The 24,431-nt window shown below is 54.2% G+C and overlaps 1 protein-coding gene across 2 annotated transcripts in view; it reads right to left on the reverse strand.

Moving 5' to 3' along the window:
• Positions 1-24,431, reverse strand: part of LOC115298829 (kazrin) — a 107,476-nt gene that overhangs the window by 55,309 nt on the left and 27,736 nt on the right. For both annotated transcript variants that reach the window (XM_029947971.1, XM_029947972.1), the window contains one exon: positions 21,664-21,855. In XM_029947971.1, coding sequence (XP_029803831.1) covers positions 21,664-21,799 — 136 coding nt within the window. In that variant the 5' untranslated portion in view covers positions 21,800-21,855. Of the gene's footprint in view, positions 1-21,663; positions 21,856-24,431 lie in introns of those variants that run through there.

Genomic DNA, 24,431 nt, shown 5'->3' on the forward strand with positions numbered 1-24,431 from the left:
CTAGAACGACAGGATGTTCTGGTCATACCTTGTTACCTTCCGCTGCCCCGCACCTGGGATCCTCCACCGAGGTCTCAGGGGCCCTGGCTCCTCATCGCGGGGAACAGCAGTGAGCCATGGGCACCAGGTGTGGGCAGTGCCACGAGCGGCCACTGCTCCTTCGGGGCTTTCTGGGGCTACGACTCGTAAATCTCCTGCCTGCGCACGTGCACCTAACATTTATGTACATAAGTTACATACAGACACACACACACACACACACATAAAATCATGAGCGTACTGATGCCTTCAGCTCCCATCCAACACCTTCCCCCATTCCGGATGCCCATTTTCCAGAGACAATCCTGGTACCTAACAGTATTCCCCTTATTTGCTCTATCCCAGTCACAAAACAAGTCCACAGTCAGTGCACAAGAAGCACTGCCAACAAGTCTATATAAACTTCCAAGATTTGCATCCCATCCTTTTAAGCCTTTGGATGTTTTTTTTTTTAATGTTTTTATTTATTTTTGAGAGAGAGAGAGAGAGAGAGAGAGAGAGAGAGAGAGAGACAGCGCAAGCAGGGGAGGGTCAGAGAGAGAGGGAGACACAGAATCCGAAGCAGCTCCAGGCTCTGAGCTAGCTGTCAGCACAGAGCCTGATGCCGGCTCGAATCCACGAACCATGAGATCATGACCTGAGCAGAAGTCAGTTAAGCGTCCTAGGCGCCCCTTGCCTTCAGATGTATTCCATAGGAGTAAAGGGTAACCTGTTGTGTATTTGTGATGTTTTATCCTCAGGGTAAACCCCCTGAAGTGGGACAGCTGTACCTCGATGTCCCCCTCCTGGGGTCACACCATTCTGCCTCTGTGCCAATCACGTGCGAGCGTGCTTTCCTCACAGGTGTGTTGGTGTGAATTCTGCATTTGTGCCAAGCAGAGAGATAAGCAATGGTATTTCTGGGCAAATTCAACTCGTATCTTCTTAACCTACTGCTTACACTTGCAGCCCTGGGCCGAAGGCTCTGGGTCTGGGGCCAACTCCCAGGCTCATCCTGAGTATGCTGGGCTGGGCATCCTGGAGGCGGCAGGAGACAGCGGCACCCTGCCCCCCCCCACCCCCCAGCCGGCCATGAGCGCTGCAGACAAGTGAGGCCCAAAGCAACATGCCAGCCTCTGGGGACCGGGAAGGAAGGCTCTGCGTCTCTGGAGAAACCTCAGAAGAGTGCCTTTCTCCTTCCTGGAGCAAAAAGGCTCCCTGCTGTCTCCCAACAGGGAAAAGCAATGTCTGGGCTTTTGCTGATGATCATGGACGAGCTGCCGGGCTCCTGCCACGGGGCCAGAAGATCCATCCACGGTCCTCCGAGCAAGTGGCCAAGGGTGCTGGCTGGAGGGCCTATTGCTATTAACTGGCACTTGTTTCTCCTGCATCAGCACCTGCACTGCGTGTACCAGGCTCTTGGGCCACAGGAAGAGGTCTTTAGTGACTCAGGTGGCCAAAGGATCCAGCCCTGTGTCTCCAGTCCCCGTCCCCACCCCGCCGCCATCACACAGTCATGAGCTCCTGCTGGCCCCCTAGCTGGGCACCCTCAGGTCTCGGGGTGCTGAGAACAGTCCTCGGCGGGCCCCACCCCAAGCCCACGCCTGCTCACCTCCACCCGAGGGCGGCATTTAAAGGGCTCAGAGAAATGTGGGGTGTTGGGGGGGCAGTAGAACTGTGTTCAGGGGGAAGTGGCACATTTTTTCCGAATCTGTCTCTATGGGCTGTTTCGGATTTGCACCAAGTCTCCCCACAGGCTAGTGGGAGCCCCACAAATGTCTAAAATGCACATTTACAAGCCCCGGATTGGAGACTGGCCTCCACTTTTTGAGCCAATATCCTACTCTACAGGGTCAAGATGCTGTTAAAATGTGCAGGAATCTCTTTTGGAAACACAGGCAGGCGAAAGCGAGGACTGCACTAAGTGTCCGGGGGGCGGGTGGGAGGCTCAGGGTGTGGGTCTGGGGCCAGCTCCCTGCTTCCCCAGGCCATGTCACTTTGCTCCCCCGCTGAGCCTGGCCTCCAGGTCCTGGCCACCTTTGCTGCTCTCTCTCTGGGGAAAGGAGGTCTTTTCTAGCATCTCCCAGACCCCACTGTTCCACCCCCTGGGACCCCGACTCCCCAGAATGCTGTGCTCTGCTGGGAGACGCGGGGGCCCGCCGGGTGCATAATAGCGGTTGCCTGGAAACGCCTCCTTCTAAAGGGCATCACGTGCTCTTGCTCAGGTTTTCACACGGAGGCCACGCAGGCGAGGGACGCGAGCCTCCTGGGGCGCCACACCTCCCTTACCCCCCCCTTCCCACCGTCACCACCACCGGAAAGCACTGTTTCTCCAGGGTCGAGGGCCCACTCCGTGATTTCACGGCTCACTGCCCTGCCTCTGCTCCCCCGCCTCCGTCTATCCCAGCACTGGGATGGTTTTCAAACCTCTCTGTCGTGGAAAAGATCACGTCTCTTTCGGGTCCATAAAGAACGGAGTGGCCTGGGGTGGCCTCATATATCATGATGCTGAATGAGGGGTCTCAGAGAGTACAGATGAACTTGGAGCGGAGGCAGGAAGTGCTCCGGGTGGCAGAATCAGGTGCAACGGGAAGTCCAGTGGGGCAGGCAGGCCCTGCGACCGGCCACCTCATGGTCACCCGTGGGTGCCGTCAGCGCCCAGCCCCCACGCCTCACTTGCGTCGATCCCTGACCTGGAATGCCTGCCTGACACCTGCCCACCTACTCGGATCCTCTCTGTTGGTCACAGGCTACAGGTCCTGTCCTGCAGGGACAGTCCCCGTTTACTCCTCATGTCCCAGAACAACTTTATTTTTTTCAAAACTTTAATAGAGAATAAAGTGAACTCTCTCTAGGGAAACTCTCCCAGTTTAGACAATAATCGACATAGTCACCGTCAGCCTAGCAAAGAACAGCGGTAAGGGGCAAGCCGCTGATCTCTAACACTCGGGAATTATCGCTCTCACCTCTTTCTACCAGTCTTCTCATTAAATCCTCAGGACCGTAGAGTAGGTGCTGTTACAATCCCTGGGCCACCAACAGGAGACAGGGAGGCTGAACAAGGTTCGAGTGGAGCCTGGTCCTGTCTCTGCCACCCACATGGCCTTGTGCCCCTCCGCTTTTCACACACAGAAGGGAGATTAGGAACCAGCCCGTGAGACGGTGGGCAGGATTCCACGAGCTACGGCTTGCGTTCCCGGTTTTCATTTCTTTCCTGAGAACTCGGGCTGAACTCAGCAGCTCAGAGGGACACCCTCCCTTCCCTATATAAGCGTCTCCTAATTGCTCGGTACAAACAGGTAAATCTCTACTGGCCCTGCTCCCGGCACTCACGCGGAGTGTAACGCGGCAGGCAGGAAGCTCCCCGGTTCTGAGCCCCAATGTCACCCCTAAGTTAGTCGCCATCTCCCCACTTACCACCAACAAAGTTCCAACAGCAACAGAGGCCGGTGTGCCTTGGCATCATACCCCGCTTCGAGGGGGAGCCTGGAGAGCCCACCTGTGCCCGGGGCTAAGCCCTCACACTTGCAGGGGAGCAGGGCCACCCCCATGCAGCCAGCCTCCGTGGCACGCGGAGCCTCCAGACCACACCAAGGCAGCCTGCCCTGGAGCCCCCGGTATGCCCAGTGGCCATCCATCAGCAACGTGAAACTGCCCCGTCAATCTGATAGCAGCCTGGGGGTAGGGGGACTTCCAGAAAAACCCTCGTGGATGAAAAGAAGAGACCCTACGACAGAAGAACACTGTTTCCAGGGGCTTCCCTGGTGGGCCTGGAAGGTCCCAAAGAGGCTAAGGGGGCTTTATCAACTTCTCATCTGAAGAGGGGACACGACACTCCCATTCATGGGACCACAAGCCTCTGACGGACTCCCCACAACCCTCATCTGTCAAGCTGTCATCAGGCACTTTCGAAAGTCCCGAGATTCAGCAAAACATCACCAACCAGCTCATCTTTAATATTTTTGAGAACAAGAGAGACAGAGCCTAGGAAGGGGAAGGCCAGAAAGAGAGAGGGAGACACAGAATCTGAGGCAGGCTCCAGGCTCTGAGCTGTCAGCACAGAGCCCAATGCGGGGCTCGAACTCATGAACTGTGAGATCATGACCTGAGCTGAAGTCGGATGCTTAACCAACTGAGCCACCAGCTCATTCCTCTGCTTTTCACCTGGACCCAGGGCCCCTGACAGGCCTCTACAGAGTCCCATTCCCAAATGACAGTGGTTCATTGACCTCTACAGGCTCCAAACTCCAGAGAAGTTGCTCACGCATGAGCTCTGGGCTCTAAAGACCTAGAAAATAGTTCTGATCCCAAATGCCATGACCAAGAAACGAAAGACGAACAGCTGGGGATGGGGACGGAGAGAGGAGTCCTTGGGAGACAGACTCTGCCAGACCATGAACCCTGCCCTCAAGATGCCAACAGGTGCCTCATGGAGGGTTGAGGTGTACCTGCCACCAGCCCACACTCACCCTGCGCAGGGGAGCGGGTGAGAGGTCTGGCGCTGGGAGCCGGATGCCCATTCGGCTCCCAAATAGTCCTGGGCGCCAAAGCCACGCTCCTCCTCAGGGAGCTCCAGCTGGAAATGGCCCTGCTTTGGCAGCCCAGCCAGAGACCCCCCAGCCCCGGGGCCGTTCCCCCCCCCCCCCGGGGCCCCCCCCCCCCCCCCCCCCCCCCCCCCCCCCCCCCCCCCCCCCCACAGCCCTTTAGCCTCCGGCATCAGGAAGCAAGTCTAAGGAAGCAAGTCTCCTGCAGTCTGAGGTCACCTGAACCAGGAGGAGGAATGACAGGGGCGTGCCCTTGCTCTCTGCTCAGATTCCTTAAATGCCTCGGGGGCAGAGGAGCATGACACATCCCCCTGGTCCTTGTGGTGGGAGACAGAGGTCAGCGCTCAGGATGATACCCACAGGTCACACAACCAGGAAAGCCAGCCTGGGGGATGACGCCTGAGGACAAGGACCTTCCGGAATCTGTGAGTGGCTGCGGGCCCTCACTCTGCTCTTTCTGGCCCAGCTCCAAGGGCCCAGCAAGCATCTCGTCCCCTCTCAGTCCCTCGTCCCCCAGCCGTGCTTACTGTGGCACTGCAGTAGGAATGGGAACAGTCACAGAGACACAGAGATAGCATGCTCCAGACCCTGAGCTCAGGGCGCTCTTGGCCTTAGAATGTCGAGTCAACAGTCATCTCCCCAAGAAAGGGGAGCCTTCACCTCGGGACCAATTTCCTGAGCCCCTTGCTTGACACGGGGTGGGAGAGAGAAGGGTTAAGAGCACCAAGAAGAGGGTCCCCGTCTCCAGGGCAGAACCAGCAGGCGCTGGGGACCCTGACCAGCCCTGGGCCGAGCCCCCTCCTCTGCCTGAGCCCACGGGGTCCTGCGGAAGACTTCTTTCCCTCCTTGGACACCGGGCTCTGCTGGCAATGCCTGAATCAGAACGATTCTTCTGGATCTCCATGATCTAAAGCTGCTGGTGAGCAGCTTCTCCAGAGCTCAGGGGCTGCAGCTAAGGGCTTCCAGGCTGGGCTGCTGGGTGTGGGCCCCAAGGCTTCTCTCTGAGCCGGGGTGACAGTGGCAGGCGTGACCCCCGCCACCGTTCCGCTTCTGCAGCCAGTTGGTAGCGTCAGGCTTCCATCTGGCTCCCTTGGAAGTACGTTTCCCCTGCGTTCTGAGTATGTGGCTCACGGCACATTACAGCGGGGCTTGTGGGAACCCTCAGTCCAACTCGAGCATTTTCCAGAAGAGGCCTGCAAAGGTCAAGGGCCTCCTGACGCCCGCTCCAGTGTGTCCCATGCCTCTGACCCACAGGCCAGCCTGTCTCCGGGAGCCATGTCACAAATGATTCACTGTAAAAACAAACTGTTAGCCACTTCAGCAAACAGCAGCGGGAACCCCAGGGGGCTTGTGCAGTGCGCTGGCTGAATCGTGTAGATCCTAGAGACAGGTACGCCTTCCTGGGTTTAGGTTTTTTTTTTTTTTTACATTTATTTATTTTTGAGAGACAGAGTGAGACAGACTGTGAGCGGAGGAGGGGCAGAGAGAGAAAGAGACACAGAATCCGAAGCAGGCTCCAGGTTCTGAGCAAACATTCAGCACAGAGCCCGACGTGGGGCTCGAACCCATGAACTGTGAGATCATGACCTGAGCCGAAGTCGGACGCTTAACCGACGGAGCCCCCCAGGCGCCCCTAAATTCCACCTTCCAGGAGGCTACTGCTCTGTCAGTCTTCTTGTCTGAGCAATGTGGATGGTTATCTGAGATAATGTGTGGGATTTACAGCCCATGCATTCCTGGCCTATAAAAACGTTCAGCAGAGGGGCGCCTGGGGGCTCAGTCGGTTAAGGACCTGACTTCGGCTCAGGTCATGATCTCACGGTTCGTGGGTTCGAGCCTTGCATTGGGCTCTGTGCTGACAGACTGGAGCCTGGAGCCTGCTTCGGATTCTGTGTGTCCCTCTTCTTCTGCTCCTTCCTCACTTACACTCTCTCTCTCTCTCTCAAGAATGAATAAACATTAAAAAAATTTTCTTTAAAAATTTTCAGTTATATTATTCATGTTATATTAACTATATATACATTAACTGTGTATATTATTTTTAAAAATATTACGGAGCCAGGATGCCTGGGGAGCTCAGTCGGTTAAGTGTCTGACTCTTGATTTCAGCCCAGGTCATGCTCGCACAGTTACTGCGCTCGAGCCCCATGTCCGGCTCTGCACAGACAGCATGGAGCCTGCTTGGCATTCTTCCTCTCTCTCTCTCTCTGCCCTCCCCCGCTTATGTTCTCTCTTACTCTCACATAAATAATAAAAAAAAAATTACTGAGCCCTTGGATTTTAGCCTCAGTCTTTTTCTCTGTGATAGCACCCGACCCTGAGAGGAATGAGAATGCTCTTTTCGAAATTTCGACATTGTTCTGAGTTTGTAGCATGGTGCCAAAACATGCCTCTCCTCCTCTTGTGCCCACACGCCAGGCTCGGGCACAAAGGCCTGTCCAGCTCGCCTGGTGGGTAGAGCAGCACCTCGTGTCTCCAGCACCGGCCGGACCGTGTGGCTGGAGCTATTTAAGGAGCTGGGCCGGAAGCCCAGGCCACAGTCACGTGGACTCGGACCTCGCTGGTCTCTGCCTGCTTCTGGAATGTGAGCCCAGGAGCCCTGCGTGCAGAGGCCTCGGCAGCACAGGGCTCTGCCTGCAGGGGCTGGATGCTGCCCACCCAGGGCCGGGTCCCCTCTGCAGTCAGCGTGAGGGGGCAAGAAGGCACAGCAGGAGGCTGCCTGAGCTGTGCGGCCTGTGGGGTGTTGGAAACGCTCCATCCCCAGGACACAACTCCTCCTTGACAGAAAGCGTCATTGATTCCAAATGCACATTATTTAACATGCACCGTCAGAGATGATCTGAACGCGCGCATCCCCGCAAACCAACACCACAGCCCAGTGAACACATCCACCCCCCCCCAAGTTTGGTGCCCCCCTTTGTGAGCCACGCTCCTGTTCCTTCTCTCCACCCCAGGCGACCACCCATCCTTCTGACCTTACAGATTCCTTTTCATTTGCTAGAGTTTCCTGTAAACGCATCACCCGGGATACACTTTTTCCTCTCTGGGCTCTGCCGCCCGGCGTGATTGTGCCAAGCTGCCCCGCGCCCCGGGCCTCAGTAGTCTGTGGCTTCATGGCCGAGTGGGGTTCCACCCTGGGACGGACCGGCTTGCTCATCCCTTCAACCTGCCGCACACCTGGGCTACTTCCAGCTTTGGGAGCAAATATGAAGGAACCAGCTGCGCCACTTTTGTGCAAGTCTCGTACGGCTTCTGTATCTCCTAGGGGAGGAAACACCCGACGGGGAATGGCTGGGTCGTTTTCACCCCACGGTAAGCTCTCCATGCTCCCGTGGTACCGGGAAATCTAACACGTGCGATTTAGTTTCCACTCCTCTTCCTTGTTGGTCGTTGGCCTCCTCCTCTGTGGCAGATGGTATTTTTGCAAAGATGGCCACAACGGTACCCCCCGTGCCGCATGCTCTCGACAGCGTGGAGGCTGGCCGGCCTTGGGGCTGGCCTGTCACCAGCAGAATGCGGTGGAAGTGACCAAGGCTAGGCCAAAGGAAGCGTGCAGCCTGCACCCTGGCTTCTGAGAACCCTCTCTGTGGGGGCCCCAAGCTGAGGTGTGCCAGGCCCGAGCACTGCGCAGGCGCTCCAGGACCATTCCCAGTGGAGACATGAGCGCAGCCATCCTGGGCTCTGGTGGGAGAGTCCCCTGCTGCAGGACCCCCACTGACGCCACGTGGAACTGGACAACGGTCCAGCGGATCCCTGCCAAGTCCCCCACACAAAATCACGACACATAAGAAATCTGGTGTTGTTTTACGCCACTAAGATTTGGGGCCAGTTTGTTATGTGTCAGAACTAACTGGCGCATCCTTCTAGAACGTCAGCTCCATGACCAACGCCTTGTCTGTTTTGCTCATAGACCTACCCCGAGGTCCCAGAACAGTGCCTGGCAAATAGATCTCCACGAGGGTCTGTTAAGTGAACTAGGGAGCGGGGTCAGATTTTCTGAAGACTCAGAGATTTCTACTGAGCAAGACGAGCACTGGTGCCGCAGTAATGGACCCATGTCCGGTTCCGACGCTGACACCTATGAGCGGTAAGAGCCTCCGGAGCCTCGCTTTCCCCAACCGTAACGCCAGGTCCACTCTACCTATGTCACGGGGTTGTTTGCAGGATACCAGAAAACTAAGATGTGTGGAGGGCCCAGCACAGGGCTACTAACCCCAGGAGGTCCTGGAGAAGGCTCGCTAAACCTGAGGGAAAGGGTGCCATTCCTGCTCCCCACTTCCCCTGTGTTTCAGTCAAGGCCACGGAGCCCTGCTTTCTCCCCTGCTGACCGAACATCAGCGGAGCCAGCTCTTACCAGAAGGACCCCCCCCCCCAGCCCCACCAGGTCTCTGAGGCCAGGATAGCATCCCCTGAGGAGCCAACCCGGGCTGAGGAGAATCATGGTTGAGGCCCCTGTCAGACCTGCCACCGTGTCCACGGCCATATGGGGCCAGTGCTTACCCGGGCTGAGCAGGGTCCCTGCAACTCTGAAGAAGACCCCTCCTGCGCTCACATCCAAGTTCTCTCCTCCTAGGACAGAGGCAGTGTGGCTTCCCCTTCCTGCTACAGGCTCAGGGCCATGTCCTGACCCTTTCAGGGCGAGGTGGGCTTGGGATCTCCACTGAGACGGAGGTCCGGCTCCAGAAATCAATGGGGTCGTGGGCAATGCCATTTGGAAAGCAGCTCGAGAGGGTGGCCTTTCTCCCGCCAACTTTGTTCTTCCCCTTTTGGCAGATCAATCCCCACCCCTTCCTGGGAAGGGAGTGAGGGGTCAGATAAAGTGAGGGTTCAAATCTGCAGCCCATCTCACACCTAAAACACAGCCTCTGCGGTAGCCGACACCACGGGCGTTTCCCAGGGTGGCAGGGTGGTCACTGAACCCTGGGGGGACGAGGAAGGGCAGGAAAAGCAGCTCCTGGCTGGTGTGACCGAGACCCGCCTTCATTCCCTGGGGACAACTCCCAGAGCAAAAACTGGGAATGAGTGCACAGATCCTGGCCCAGGGCTCCCCCGCCATCCGGAAGTAGAGCCCTCCTAGGAATCCTGCAGAGTTCTAGATGATGTAAGGATGCAAAGAAGCAATTGCCATTAATGTATATGGAAAAATCTGTGAGCATGCCCAGACCCGAAAAATAATCTCTCTCAGGTTTATCTGATACCTTAGGACACTTCTTGCTAACGGATGCACAAAATAAATGGAAATGAAGCAGAGATGCTCCCAATGTGGATCAAAGCCCTGGGGGCTGGAGACCCAGACGCTGCATGGGGTTGGCAGGGAAGGAGCGTGGCGGGGCCACACCTGCTTCCTGGGGCGCGGGCTGCCCCTATAGCAGCTCGCTGCAAACAAACTCGGAACACAATTTTTTGCCTGTTGTCTGTTTTTTTTTTTTTTTTTTTTGGTAAAAGTGGAAATCCTCTTTGGATTTCTTCCAGTTACTGAAACCAGGTACTAATGCGAGTCTTATGCAAACTTCTAAAAGGGGAGGGGGGGGTTCCTGTATCTCAAGGGGCCTCTGAGTGTGTTTCCGTGTCAAGACCTGAGCCTCTTTCCTTCCTTCCTCTGCCCCCAAGGCCCTGAGCATCAGAGAAGTATCTGCTAAGTATCTGAGAAGAACTGAGGTTTGGAAACCAGACTCCGTGGAGATCAAGTCGTGGTCCCAAAACCTACTATCCAGGAGATCTCAGAAAAACTCCTTAGTCTCTCTCGCTCCCTTGCCGTAGACGGGGAAACTGAGGCTAACAAACACCATTGATCTAACAGAGCCGTTGGGAGATTGGTAAGTTTGTTCAGGCAAAGCGATCGGAAGAGCCCAGGGGTGCTTGGGCGGCTCAGTCAGTTAAGCCTCCAATTCTGGATTTCTGCTTAGGTTGTGATTTCAGAGTCTGTGAGATCAAACCCTGCGTCAGACCCTGGGCTGATAGCGTGGAGCCTGCTTGGGATTCTGTCTCCCTCTCTCTCTGTGCCCCTCCTCTGCTTAATCTCTCTCTCAAAATAAACAAACATTAAAAAAAAGAAGAAGAAGAGAACCAGCACATTCAAAGGGCTAAATAAATATCAGCTGCACTGATTACTACTCAAGAGCAACCCAACCAGGCATACCTCAGTCATCCTGCCTGTAAAATGGGTGTGTGCAGTTTGTTTTTTTCTGAATGAGAAAGGCTGGACTCTGTACATGCTTCCAGAACCTGTACCAGATATACTGGGGGCGGGGGGGTGGGCAACGTCCAAGAGGGGGTCTGTGTATTTCCAGATAAATGAGTCTTTCTCAGTTTTTCTCAGAATGAATGGAAGATTTCCATAATTTGAACACTAGTACGTCCGCAGACAAGGACATCAGTCACTCAGGTACAAAGGCTGATAAAAAGCAAAGCAGCCAAAAGGGACAAAGTGGCTGCAAAATGTTGTCAGTTGCCAGATGCCAGACCCTAGGGCAGATTCTGGAAATGATTCTACTTAAAATGCTCTCTGTGGTGGATACACAGAAATAGCTGCCACTGAACTGACTGCTCTTGGTCCACAGCCCGTCAGAGTCCCTGCCCACGTGACGCTGGGCACGGCCATGTGACTCGCTCTGGCCAATGAGACATCAGCAAACATGAGTCATAAAAAGGACTTTGGAGTGTCCCCTGGGGGGCTCAGTTGGTTTGTGAATTCAAGCCCCAAATCAGGCTCTGCGCTGTCAGCTCAGAGCCTGGAGCCTGCTTCCGATTCTGTGTCTCCCTCTCTCTCTGCCCTTCCCTGTTCATGCTCTGTCTCTCTTTCTCAAAAATAAATAAAACATTTAAAAAAATAAATAAATAAAAATAAAGTGGCTTGTAAAGCACCTGTGTACTGTCACCAGGTGGTCTCAGATGCTGACAAGGAGGACGCAGGGACTCTGCAACATCCTGCACGTCTCAAACAGGGGAATATTTATTTATGTAAACAAATATTTATTTAATAAATTTGTTATTTAAACATTTAAGTATTTATGTAAGTAAACATTTATATTTATTAATGCGTATTTATTATCATAATTTTTAGTGACTTGTGCATTTGGGCTTGTGCCCTTTTTAGGAAATCCAGCCACCACTGTGAAACAGCAGAACTCCTGGAGGCACACGGCCCAGCCAATGGCTGCAAGAGAACAACAAAGATTCTGGGCATTGCTTCCACTGGACCATAAATTATTTTCAACCGGATCAAATCTGGAGCCTAAGGTGCCTTCACAGGGGATCTGTTAACAATATTTAAAAGTGCTTGGTAGTACATACACAAAAATAAACTCAAAACGGATGCAAGACCTAAATGTAAAACAGGAAGCCATCAAAATCTTCAAGGAGAAAGCAGGCAGAAACCTCCTTGACGTTGGCTGCAGCAACTTCTTACTCTTACTCCAGAGGCAAGGGAAACAAAAGCAAAGATAAACTACTGGGACCTCATCAAAATAAAGTGTCTGCACAGCGAAGGAAACAATCAGCAAAACTAAAAGGAAACCAACGGAATGGGGAAGATGTTTGCAAACGACATATCAGATAAAGGGTTAGTATCCAAAATCTATAAAGAATTATCAAACTCAACACCCCAAAAACCAAATAATCCAGTGAAGAAATGGGAAAAATACATGCATAGACACTTCTCCAAAGAAGACATCCAGATGGCCAACTGTCACTCATCATCAGGGAAAACAAATCAAAACCACAATGAGACACCCCCTCACACCCGTCAGAATGGCTCACATTCACAACTCAGGCAACAACAGATGGTGCCGAGGATGTGGAGACAGAGGAAGCCATTTGCACTGGTGCAGCCGCTCTGGAAAACAGTATGGAGGTTCCTCAAGCTTAAAAACAGAACTACCCTATGACCGAGCAATTGCACTACTAGGTATGTATCTAAGGGATACAGGTGTGCTGTTTCAAAGGGGCACATGCACCCCAATGTTTATAGCAGCACTATCGACAACAGCCAAAGTACGGAAAGAGCCTAAATGTCCATCAACAGATGAATGGATACGGAAGATGTGGTATGTATTTACAATGGAGTATTACTCAGCAATCAAAAAGAATGAAATCTTGCCACGTGCAACTATGTGGATGGAACTAGAGGGTATTATGCTAAGCGAAACTAGTCAAGAGAAAGATAAATATCATATGACTTCACGCACATGAGGGCTTTAACGTACAAAACCCATGAACATAAGGGAAGGAAGCAAACATAATATACAAACAGGGGGGGGACAAAACATAAGAGACCCTCAAATGTAGAGAACAGACAGAGCGTTACTGGGGGGGCTGTGGGGGAGAGGGATGAGCTAAATGGATAAGCGGCATTAAGGAATCTACTCCTGAAATTACTGTTGTCCTATATGCTAACTAACTTAAATATAAATTAATAAAATACGTTACGTAAAATTTTTTTAAAAAGTGGTCAGTAGTATATCAGGAAGACATTTTGCCTGTAGAGTTAAAACTCTCTGGAAACTCCCGCTAAATTCTAAGGCTGAGCAGCTAAGAGTCTTCCACGTCAGGCTGTGGGTCAGAGGCGCTGGCTCTACGTGGGCCCCATGCAGGAGCCCCAAGGGCCAGCAGGCTGGATCTGGGGCCTAAGAGACGTGGTGGGTTTGTGCACACGCCTTCCGGAAGAGGAACGCACACATTCAGTCCAGGGTGACGAGCTGCCCAGAGGATGAACGTGCCTCGGATGGAAGGAATGAAACAGAGAATGGAGTGTGCGTGTGGGAAGGGAAGCAGGAAACATCAGGCTGCTGTTCTGACCCCCACGGCGCTGGGGAGACCAGGACGCGTGTGTGAGGAAGCAGGCGGGCAGCGCCATCCTGGCATCGATGACACATCGTTCTATTCGACAGCCACGCGGGCCACCCTCCACCCCACAGTCTGCAGGCCTGGTTAATTTGCAAAGGCAGCCAGGGCATGGCCACACCGACAGGGACTGTAAAGGGCACCGATGTCCCCTCCTGCCCAAGGTCTAAGACGGTCTCTGGACACTAGAACGCTCCGAAGCAGGAGCATCTGTGCACAGATGCTGACCTGCAGGTCTGGCGGCGTTAAAAGAAAAACATTATCCAACTAAGCCGCACGGAGTGTGTTGTGGGTTCTAGGCACGTCACTGGTTCGGGGCAGAGCCTGGGTCTGATTGACGCCGAGCTCTGAGCCGTCAGCACCGGTCCTCATGTGGGGACGTCTTCAGTTTGTTGAATAACTAAATTAAATAGGCTCGGTTCCTTCTAAGAGCTTGGCCCAGGGCGGGTGACTCATTCTGAGGGAGGGAAAAAGTCCCCCCAACAGGTCTCATTCTGTGAAAGAGAAGCAGCTCAGGCATCATTTCTTCTCCTGGCTCGACGATCACCTGCTTTGTTGGGCTAAGGAGGCCAGCTCCGCGCTGGGCGCTGGGCCCGGCAGGGGCCTGGCAGGTGCGAGCCAGACAGGAAACCGACGTCCCTCGCTGCGTGCCAAGTCCTGAGAGGGCTCAGCCTCTGGGCGGAGAGGCCCTTCCGGCTTCCTCCTCCTGCTCTGACAAACTACTGCACGTTTAGTAGCTTAAAGCCATATAAATTTGTCTTCTAGTTCTTGAAACTGGAAATCTGAACTGGGTCTGGTGGGGCCGGGGGTTAAATCCAGGAAACTTTCTTCTGGAGGCTCCTGGGGACAGTCTGTGTCCTGGCCTTGTCCAGCCTCTAGGGGCGCCCCGGTTCCCAGGCTCGTGGGCCCTGCCTCTGTCCGCAAAGCCAGCAATGTGGGCTGAAATCCTCACACTGAGTCTCTGTTCTGTCATCACACGTCCTCCCTGGACTCTGAGCCCCTCCCCTCTTCCATTTTGAAAGACCCTTGGGATGGCACTGGGCTCACTGGAGAAACCACTCCCCCACCACCTCCTCAAGGACATCAAAGTAATAACCTTGATTCCCCTTTGCTGCATAACTCAACATATTCACAGGTTCTATGAATTGGGATGCAAACATTTTGGGGTGGGGTGGGGGCGTGATCCTGACAACCATGGGCCCTGAACTACCAGACAGGTAGGGTCCAAGAGGTTTCTGGAGGAAGCAGAGCCTGTACCAGGGTTTGGAGGAGAGAAAGGAGGTGACCCAGGAGTCATATGTACATAGTCACATGGATGTCCTCACCTCTGAGGGAGGGGGTGGGGGAGAGAGAGAAAGGGAGGGGGAGAGAGAGAAGGAGGGAGGGAGGGAGGAGATTGCAAAGGGTGGGAAAGGGACTCGGGGACCTGCTAGGACACCCCACTTCTGATACTGTCTCCTGCCCCAAACCTCCCTGGTCCCCTAACTTCTGAGCGTGTCCCCTGAGGCTCTCCACGATCATCTCTCACCCCCTCCCTCCTGCAAAGCCTTGACACGGGGCTTCCCTCCCCACCTGGACACAGACTGGTCCTCCGGCTTCTGCTCAAGCTGCTTCCCTTGCATGAATACCTCCCTGTCACCCTCCCTGTCCCTGCCAGCATCCCCTAAGGGTGGAAGTCCACCCTGCTGAAGCCCAAACCTGCCTCTACCCAGAGCCTGCGCACACTCCTGGCACACTCACAGAGCCCCTCCTGGGCTTGCTGTCAAGATTAAATGAGCTAAAGTTCCACGGTAGGGAGCTTAGAAAAGATGCTCAGAAATGCTAGCCGTCGCCACCAGCACTATCATTTCAGGAGATCCACGAGGAAAGCTATTTCCATAATACTATGATGCCATTTGCCTTTTCTGCTGTGTATCTGCACGGCTGGCATGAAAGCAATGCTGGCAGAACGCTGACCATCTTAGTAGAAATCATGGCAGAGGCATCAAACCACATTAGTAGTTGTTGGGCTCCTGACACCAAGCACTCATTCTTGAAAACAAAAACAAAAACAAAAACAAAGGGGGGGCAGTTTTACTTTAGAATGTCCTTGATAAAGCAGTAAAAATTATTAATTTTATTAAAGCTTGTTCCCTGAGTACATATCCTTTAAAAAAAAAAAAAATGGAAGTACGTTGAAAGCTCTTTGCTGCATCCTGAAGAACAAAGGCTGTCTTGAGGAAAGATATTTGCAAGACCATTTGAGTTGCAAGCTAAACTAGCCACTTTTTCTGTGGAACACCACAAGCACTTGTCAGAACACATGACCACTGTATTAACCAAGGTACTTGGCAGACTGCTAAGTCCACAACTGAACTAAGCGAGCCTATTCCTTCTAAGGAGACAACAACTGACCACATTGGCTGATGACAAAACTTGAGCTTTCGAACAAAAGTAAGAATTTCAGCAGACGCGATGTGCCACATGCCAACAGCTTCTCAAGACTTAAAGACTTTTCTGATGAGATGGGTGGTGACGTTAACAAATGTGACTTTTTGATGACGGATGAAGAAGCATGTTGTCATTGGGATTATGTGCTCGCTCAGGTGATACATCACTCAAGTGATCACCGGTAGGGGCGCCTGCGTGGCTCAGTGGGTGGAGCGTCCAATTTCAACTCAACTCATGATCTCACAGTTCATGAGTTCAAGCCCCACATCAGGCTCCCTGCTGTCAGTGAGCCCACTTCAGATCCTCCGTCCCCCTCTCTCTCTGCCACTACATTGCTCACCCTCTTTCTCTCTCAAAAATGAATAAACATTTATTTTTTAAAAAGTGATCAATGGTAGATGCTAAAAATTCAAGTGTGGTGCAGTATCCCTTCAAAGAGCAGATGAGACCAATGGCTATGTTCACTCCAACAGAGCACAAAACCCTCACTGGATAATCGCACACAGCAGCCTATCTCTCGGAAACTACCATTCGGTGAGTTTTCATATGCCAACAAACTTAGTAATACCTACAATTACCTCATGAGGCAATTAGTACCCTCCTTCCTTTTCCAACATTATCCGTTTGATGCCAGATTTTCAACTCAAACGACAAAATCACAGTTGTGGGAAGCTGCAAAAATTCAGCTGCTTGGTCATTTAGTAGCCGGTAATGTCACTCCCCGAGGGGAGTTGCAAAAATAGGCAGGGGAGCGCCACTGCCTGTCAGGAGAAGCCAGAAAAACAAAGATCAATCGCCTACAAGCAGGGTGGCATCGGCCCTTCAACGTGCTGTGCTAAAAACTTTAGTTTGTTTCCTTCTTTACCCTAGCTTGACCCTATTTCCTAGCAACCAACCCTGTCAGTTTCTCGCCCTAAACCCTAATAGGTGTGGGCTTTCTTTTCTGTGAAAGAGTGTGTGAAGAGTGTGTGAAGAATAAAGGAGGCTTGATCAGAAAACGCTGGTCTTGCCTCACTCTCTGTGCTCCCCTTCCTGCCCTACTCTCTCTCCCTCCCTCAGGAACGACCCCGCAAGGATTTACCGCCCCGCCCGGCCCCGGGGCGGGACGTGACACACAGTAGTCTGACTGAAGAAGCAGGTACGAGAATTTAGCAGTCTTCTGTACAGTCAGATGTTAAAATGTTTTTGCAAAAATGTGAAACAATGCTGCTCTTCTCAAACAGTTTTCTTTGGGAAAATATAGTTATTTTTCATTAAAATTTTTTAATTTATGTTAACATGTAATGGTTTTTACTGCTGTTGTTTAAAAATAAATTACTGAAGACTTAAACAGGTTCTCAGCTTTAATTTCTCACATAAATAAGAGCTCTTTTGGGGTGCCTGGGTGGCTCAGTTGGTTAAGCATTGACTTTAGCTCAAGGTCATGATCTGACGGTTCGTGGGTTCGCGCCCCGCATTAGACTCTGTGCTGACAGCTCAGAGCCTGGAGCCTGCTTCAGATTCTGTGTCTCCTTCTCTCTCTGCCCCTCCCCTATTCATGCTGTGTGTCTCTCTCTCTCAAAAATAAATACACATTACAAAAAAAAAAGAAAATAAACAACTAAAAAAAAAAGAGCTCTTTGGGTCCTCAATTTTCTAGAGTGTAAAGTGGTCTGGAGACCAGGAAGTTTGATAAATGTTGTCTTAAGAAAATAAACAGATTTACAAACCCAAATCTTTAGTGTGGCAGTATATAACGGCAAAACCAAAAAAGAAAGAAGTGGAAACAACTTATGTGTCCAATAATCAGGAAGTGGCTAAATTATGGGGCCTCCATTTGCTAGAACCTTATGTAGTCATTAAAAATTACGCTTTCAACGAGTATTTATTGTGAGAAAATGCTCAACACGCCATTAAAAAAGGGCAGATGCAAAGTTTCATGGTCATGGTGCTGTAGTGCTGTGATTCTCAGGGGGATCAGCGGAACTGGGGGGGGAGCTGAGGACCTTGACAGACACCCCAAGGGGCCCCGCGGGCCACAAGCTCACTGCACCGTAGGGCTGGACGACCCGGTTATGCTGAAACACAGAATACCACTGTTCTTTTCTGAACTATCATTCTCAACTCCTGCCTTCACACTCAGGGCGAGACCGAACTCCTAACCTGGCGTTCCAGACTCATCCGCAAAGGAGCCGCGGCATCTTCTCAACCCTGTTCTCCCCAAACCGGAGTCTTCTCCTCGCTTCTGCTTTGGAACCGTGGGCTGATGTTTCTGGCATTTGCTCCAGTTCCTCACTGTCTCGCGTTCCGGGAAAGTCTGGTCTCCTCCGACCCCAGAGCAGAGGCGGGGGCGGGCAGGTAGGGAGCTGCCGGGGTGGCGGTCCTTGGGGGCTTTCTGTTTTCCCACTGCAGGGACGCCGGCTGTTACCAAGTGTCACCCAACATCTGCGGCTTACTTGCTTTGCACATTTATTCTCATTCTCCTCATTACGGGCACATAAATCCCTTTTCATGCCCCAGCCTCCTTCTGCCCACATCTGTCTGCAATTTGCTCACCACGTGCTGTGGGGGAGGAAGCATCTTATTTATGACTTTGTAGGATGCCAGGCAGGATGCTCGGGCCGGCTGGCGGGGCCCACGGCGTTTGGGAACCACCTTGGGCTTGGATGGGCTCAGGGGGTCTAAGGTCTGGGCCACCCCTAGAGGGAATCGGGGGTCCCCCATCTTCAGGCAGATCTGAGGAGGTGTGTCAAGCCCCCTCTCATCCGGTAATCACGAAGTATTTGCAGTAATAGTACTAGGCACTGGTTATATCTCATTTAATCCTGATGACAAGTGATCTTGTCCTCTTCCTCTGAAGGACCTACTATTACTGGCCCTGATTCTAAGAGAAACAGCTTTGTTTTTGTTACCCTCAGCAAGAGAACTGGACAGCTCAGAGAGGTTAAGGAATTTGCCCCAGATCATGCAGCTCGGAAGCAGTAGAGCCAGGATTCAAGCCCAGATGGGACTCCAGGGCCTGCTGTCCCCATAACTGAGCTACGGCCGTCTCCCTGGTCCATCCGGACTGAATTCCCCAGTGAAAAGAAGAGGTGTGTTCGTGCAGTGGAAGAAGTTTCTGACCCTGCGTGCCATGAGCTCGGTAACCTTGACCAAGTTCCTCAGAGGCCCTGAACCTCATGCAGGGGTCTCCAGCTGTGAAAGGGGGTTAGTACCTCCGGGGAGGGCAGGGCTGGGGGGAGGGGCAGGCCCAGTGCTAGCACACAGCAGGTGCGTGATAAGGCTCTCCTGTTATGGATACTGGCAAGTCCTGTAGATGAGACTGGTGTTTACAGCGGCCCCTCGGTGGGTCTCTGCGCCCGCGGGTGACTTTTGCTGACGGAGAAGACACGTTACCGCACAGGGGTTAGGAAGATACGCCTATACAGCTCTGTGCCCTGTGGGTCGAAGGGGGGAGGACACACGTCTTCTATTTATTTATTTTAATGTTTATTTTTGAGAGAGAGAGAGAGAGAGAGAGAGAGAGAGAGAGAGAGAGAGAGAGAGAGAGAGAGAGAGAGAGAGAGAGAGAGAGAGAGAGAACAAGCAGGGGAGGGGCAGAGAGAGGGAGACAGAGGGCCTGAAGCAGGCTCCTAGCTGACAGCAGAGAGGCCGATGCGGGGCTCGAACTCATGAACTGCGAGATCGTGACCTGAGCTGAAGTTGGAGGCCTGACCTGCTGAGCCACCCAGGCGTCCCAAGGATGCACATCATGACAGGCAGCTCTCTCTCTCTCACACACGTCGCCACCTTCCTCAGACCAGGAAGCGGAGGTCTGGAGAGGGGAGGCTGTCTGGCCCATGAGCTGGGGAATGGTTGGGTAAATGCTTAGCCCCCTGCCCCTTCCTTTGGACTGAGAAACAGCTTAGAGAGGTTTTACCCCCTCCCCCCACCTGCACCCCCCAGACGGGTCCAGAAAGGCAAATATGGGTGAGAATTCTTTCCCTGGTCAAGGACGTGGAAGCTAGGCTTCCCCGTCCCCGGAACAAATACTGGCAAAGGTGGTGGGGACTGCATCCAAGGTCATCCCAACTCTGCACAGGGTCATGACACTCGGGGAGACCAAAGGACAGCAGCACGCACAGCCCTGGGCCCTGAGGCACTTCTGCAGGGACACTCCCGTGACTCGCATCTCCGTCCTGAGAAAGGAGGGGATGTTGGGAAACCCCTGGAAGCTGGGAAGCTCGCACACACCTGCCTAGACTCCCGGGTGGCTGCACAGAGGGCTAACGTGTCCGTGCTCGGCACAATGACTTCCCGATTGGCCTGCATCAGCTGGCCCACAGCAGGCGCTCCCAGCCCTCTCTGGCCTGAAGACACCGTCCGGACACCGAGCGGCCCCGCTGGAAACAAGACCCCAACAGGCAAGGGTGTCCCTGGCTTTATGAGTAACACGTACTGCTGAGAAGAATGCACCGGGGCCGTACGCCCTCAAAGAGGATCCTCCAGACTTCCCGGGGGACGTCAGGGGTGCCGGACACAGCCTGCTTGGCCAGCGTGCAGATGTTCTCCTGCTCACATGCCAGCTTCGGGCAGGGAGCCCGCCGAGAGAGAGCCGACTTACTGTCCTGCAACACCCACCTTCCCCGTCCCCGCTTCCCTCCCAGTTAGCCCAGTAGGGGGACCAGGCCACCCAGCTGGACACCACATTTCCCAGCTCTTCCTGAAGGCGGGCATGGCTGTGTCACCAAGCTCTTGCCAAAGGGAAGGTCTGGCCCTCGACGTGGGCTCTTTCCCCAGGCCTGCCCCCAGGCCGAGGGGGAGCAGACACCCGGCAGCCTGAGATGCTCCTCTTGACGGTTACGAAAGGTGGAGACAAATTCTTTAAGCCACTCTGTTTTGGAAGGTCTTCGCCATAGCAGCCTGAAATCAACCTAAGTAATAAAGCTGCTCGGGCTCCAAAAATTAAGTTTTCAGAGTATTTATCATTCTAGTAAAATGGTACGTAGGAAGCAGGTTGCCAAGTTTTACTTCCCTTCCCCCCCTCCCCCGCCCAGGGAATCAAAGACAGCACGGAGGCCTCCCTAGAATCCAGGGAACCTAAAGGCTATTTTCTCACGCTGGTGAGATGTGTCCAAGTTCTCCAAGCACTGTTAGAGGATGACTCTCAACCTTTCTCGAATAGCCCTTAGAGACCCCTCCCCAGCCCAGAAGAGTGTGGGCAGGGGGCCCCCAGGAGAGGTGGGTGTGTCATCGAGTGTCCCAGGCCAGCTGTAAGGGGAGCGGGCCACACACGTGGGACCACTGGTCCCCGAAGCGGCTTCTTGCTGGCCACGTGGCCACCACATTCTCTCCCACCTCCTCCCCCGTCTCCTCGGACAGAACGCTGGACGTCTTGGCGGGGGGGGGGGGGGCGCTCCTCCAGGCCACCCACAAGCCCTCCGCGACATCACCGCAGCAAACGCGAGTGAACTGGGGCAGATGGACGCTCCCTCCGGCAGAGAACTCAGCACATCCACACCGTCCCGTGATGCAAGGTGCTTAAGGGCCCCAAGAACGCTGGGAAAGAGAGCCCGCTGCGGAGCCGGCACCCCAATTTAGCAGAGATGCGCACCTGCCATTCGTGCCTTGGAGGGAGACACGGCTAGGTGGCCCCTGTGCAGGGCACGGGGTGGTCACCTGGAGGAGGGAGGGACACGGGCTCCAGCACTGCGACAGGCAGAGTTCTATCGACACAGGAACAGGGCAGCCTCAGCTGGGGGTCTAGGCGCTGGGAGACCCCCGCGTCCGTGCCCCTCCCCCCTGCAGAGGCAGGACCCTGGCTCCTCGGGCCCAAGGGAAGGGAGGGAACGGTCACCGACGGGTCACTTACCCTGCAAGGCTTCTTTGGCTCGGGCGAGCTCCTGTTCCTTCTGGGCCAGCTGGACCCTGAGCTCAGTGGCAGACAGGACCTCGGAGGACTTGCCGCCCTGTGACTCCTCCAGGTCCTTTGTCAACATCTCCTTCATCTGGCGGAGAAGGTGGACCTCCTCCTGGAGCCGGGACACTTCTTCCCGCAGGACCACTAGGGGAGAAGGGCACACGGTTAGAGGGCAGGGACTGGCTCATGCTTGCTCGCTCTTTCTGGGGACGGTTCCAAGGTGCTTCAGCTTTCCACATTTGCTCTGCGTTCAAGGCCTTTCCTATGTTACATACTGGGAAGGAAAACCCCAAAGCCACTAACTTTATTCCCAGAGCCCTCGCCCCAGTCCTGCGCCCCACCTCCGTCTGCAGAGCAGGCCTGGTGGGAGCCCCCCTCGGCCTCCACCACGGTCTCTAGGGCTGTGTTAGTGCTGTCGCTGCACCGAGTGTCCACTCCAGTGGCCGACGTCATCTCCCCTCCAAAGGGCAGGGACAAACGTGAGGACGCGGAGTCGACGGGGCAGGATTCTGGCCACGAGCCTGCAGCTGCCGAGTTGAGCTTTAGATGCTCTATCTCATTTAATCCTACAAAAACCTGCCGAGGCGGCTACCAGCATCCCCCTGCCCCCATTTCACAGATTAGGAAGTCGAGGCTCGGAAAGATGAAGTGACTCCGCAAGGTCATCAAGTGAGCAGATAGCAGAGCTGGGATCTGAACCAGATGTGGCCGACTCCAAAGCCGGAGCTGCCAATGTGATGTGCATGAAGCAGTCCCCTGGAGGCACGCTCAACACGACCCGTGAGACACGTGGTGTTCGGAACCCAGCGAGGTGTGTCGGGCTCTGTGCTGACAGCTCGGAGCCTGGAGCCTGCTCCAGATTCTGTGTCTCCCTCTCTCTCTGACCCTCCCCTGCTCACGCTGTCTCTCTCAAAAAAAAAAAACCAAAAACACATAAAATACAAAACAGATGAAGATAAGGGAAGGGAAGCAAACATAATATACCAACAGGGAGGGGGACAAAAACGTAAGAGACCCTTAAACATGGAGAACAGAGGGTTGCTGGAGGGGCTGTGGGAGGAGGGATGGGCTAAATGGGTGAAGGTGTTAAGGAATTCACTCGTGACACCATCGTTGCACTATATGCTAACTTGGACGTAAATAAAAAAAAAAAAAAAAGAGAAAGAGAGCAAGACCCGTGGTCAGGATGCCCACCCCATGGGTAAAAGGAGATTTAAAAACTATTTATTTTAATGTTTATTTCGTTTGGAGGCAGAGGGGCAGAAAGAGAGGGGGACAGAGGATCTGAAGTGGGGTCTGCACTGTCAGCAGAGAGCCTGACGTGGGGCTCGAACCCACGAACTGTGAGATCGTGACCTGGGCCGAAGTTAGATGCTCAATTGGGCCCCCTGGCGCCCCAAAGGGGTTCTGAGTTCTTCACCGAAGCTGGCCCTTGACAACACAGTCCTAGTGCCCCCCCCCCCCACACCGGTCCCTCTCCCCGCAGCAGGCCAAGCTCTCACCCGCTTCCGGGCCTTTCTGCAGTGGCCTCCACCTGGGACACCATTCTCTCCTTGTTCCTGCTGCGGCTGCTTCCTCACCGTGACCCTGGCCTTCACCCCACACCACCTCCTCAGAGACTCTCCACCACATCTCACGCTGCCACCGAGCAGGGGTGTGGTCCTTGCCTGGGAGGGTCACGGCCGTGGCACAGCTCTCTAGGGTCACTGGGTCTCTGGTTTGGCCCCCTCGCCGACAGGCATGTGGCCATGAGCGAGTCCCTTTCCCCTGGAGCCTCAGATGCCCCCACGTGGGGCTCACCCGCATCGGGTCGTGACACGGCAGGTGCCCCCTCCCACGGGCCTGGTCCGGCGCGTGCTCAATGGGCACAGGAAGCGCTCATCACTGGGAGGTGGTGGCCATCATGCCCCCAGATGCCCCAGCCTCCATCGGTGCCTGGCGTTCTGAAACACTACGACCCACACCCCTCGGGCGTCCTGGGCTCGAGGCCAGCAGGGCAGAGCCAGGTCCGGGGCACAGGGCAGGCTGAGGGAGGCAGAGCTAAGGCCTCAAGAACTTGGTCCCCCCACCACCAGAGGCTTTGTGAAAAGGCGGCTTTGACTCTGGCCTGGCCCTCGTCCCCCTCTTCGCACGTGTGTGAGGGGCGCTGCCCCTGTCCCCCCTGCTCCTTCACCTCCCATCTGCCCACAGAAGCCTGAGGGCCCCCCTGAAATGCAGAGCACAGGCCCTCGCTCCTTGCTGAAAACCCTCTCGGGCCACGGTCCCACCAGGCAGCGGCCTCGGCGGCCCTCTCTGACCTCCCCCAGGCTGCCCCTCAGCCCCGGAGACACAGCCGCATCTTGGGGTACCCGGGGGGCTCAGTCGGTTAAGCGTCCGACTTCAGCTCAGGTCATGATCTCGCGGTTCGTGGGTTCAAGCCCTGCGTTGGGCTCTGTGCTCACAGTGAGGAGCCTGCTTGGGATTCTCTCTCCCTCTCTCTCTCTCTCTCATTGCCTCCCCATTCTCTCTCTCAAAACAAATAAACTTTAAAAAAATGAAGATATAGACTCATCCCGCCTCAGGGCCACCAAGAGAGCGTCCTCCCCTCTTCACAGGGTCCCCTCCTGTCATTGGGTCCCAGCCCGCCGTCACCTCAAGAGACCCAAAGCAGCTCCCACCTACTGTCCAACCTGCAGCACCTCCGATAACCTGAGCGAAACCCGTGTCAGTGGGGGAGGGGG

Source organism: Suricata suricatta, chromosome 8 (genome assembly GCF_006229205.1).
Source record: "Suricata suricatta isolate VVHF042 chromosome 8, meerkat_22Aug2017_6uvM2_HiC, whole genome shotgun sequence".
Taxonomy (NCBI): domain Eukaryota; kingdom Metazoa; phylum Chordata; class Mammalia; order Carnivora; family Herpestidae; genus Suricata; species Suricata suricatta.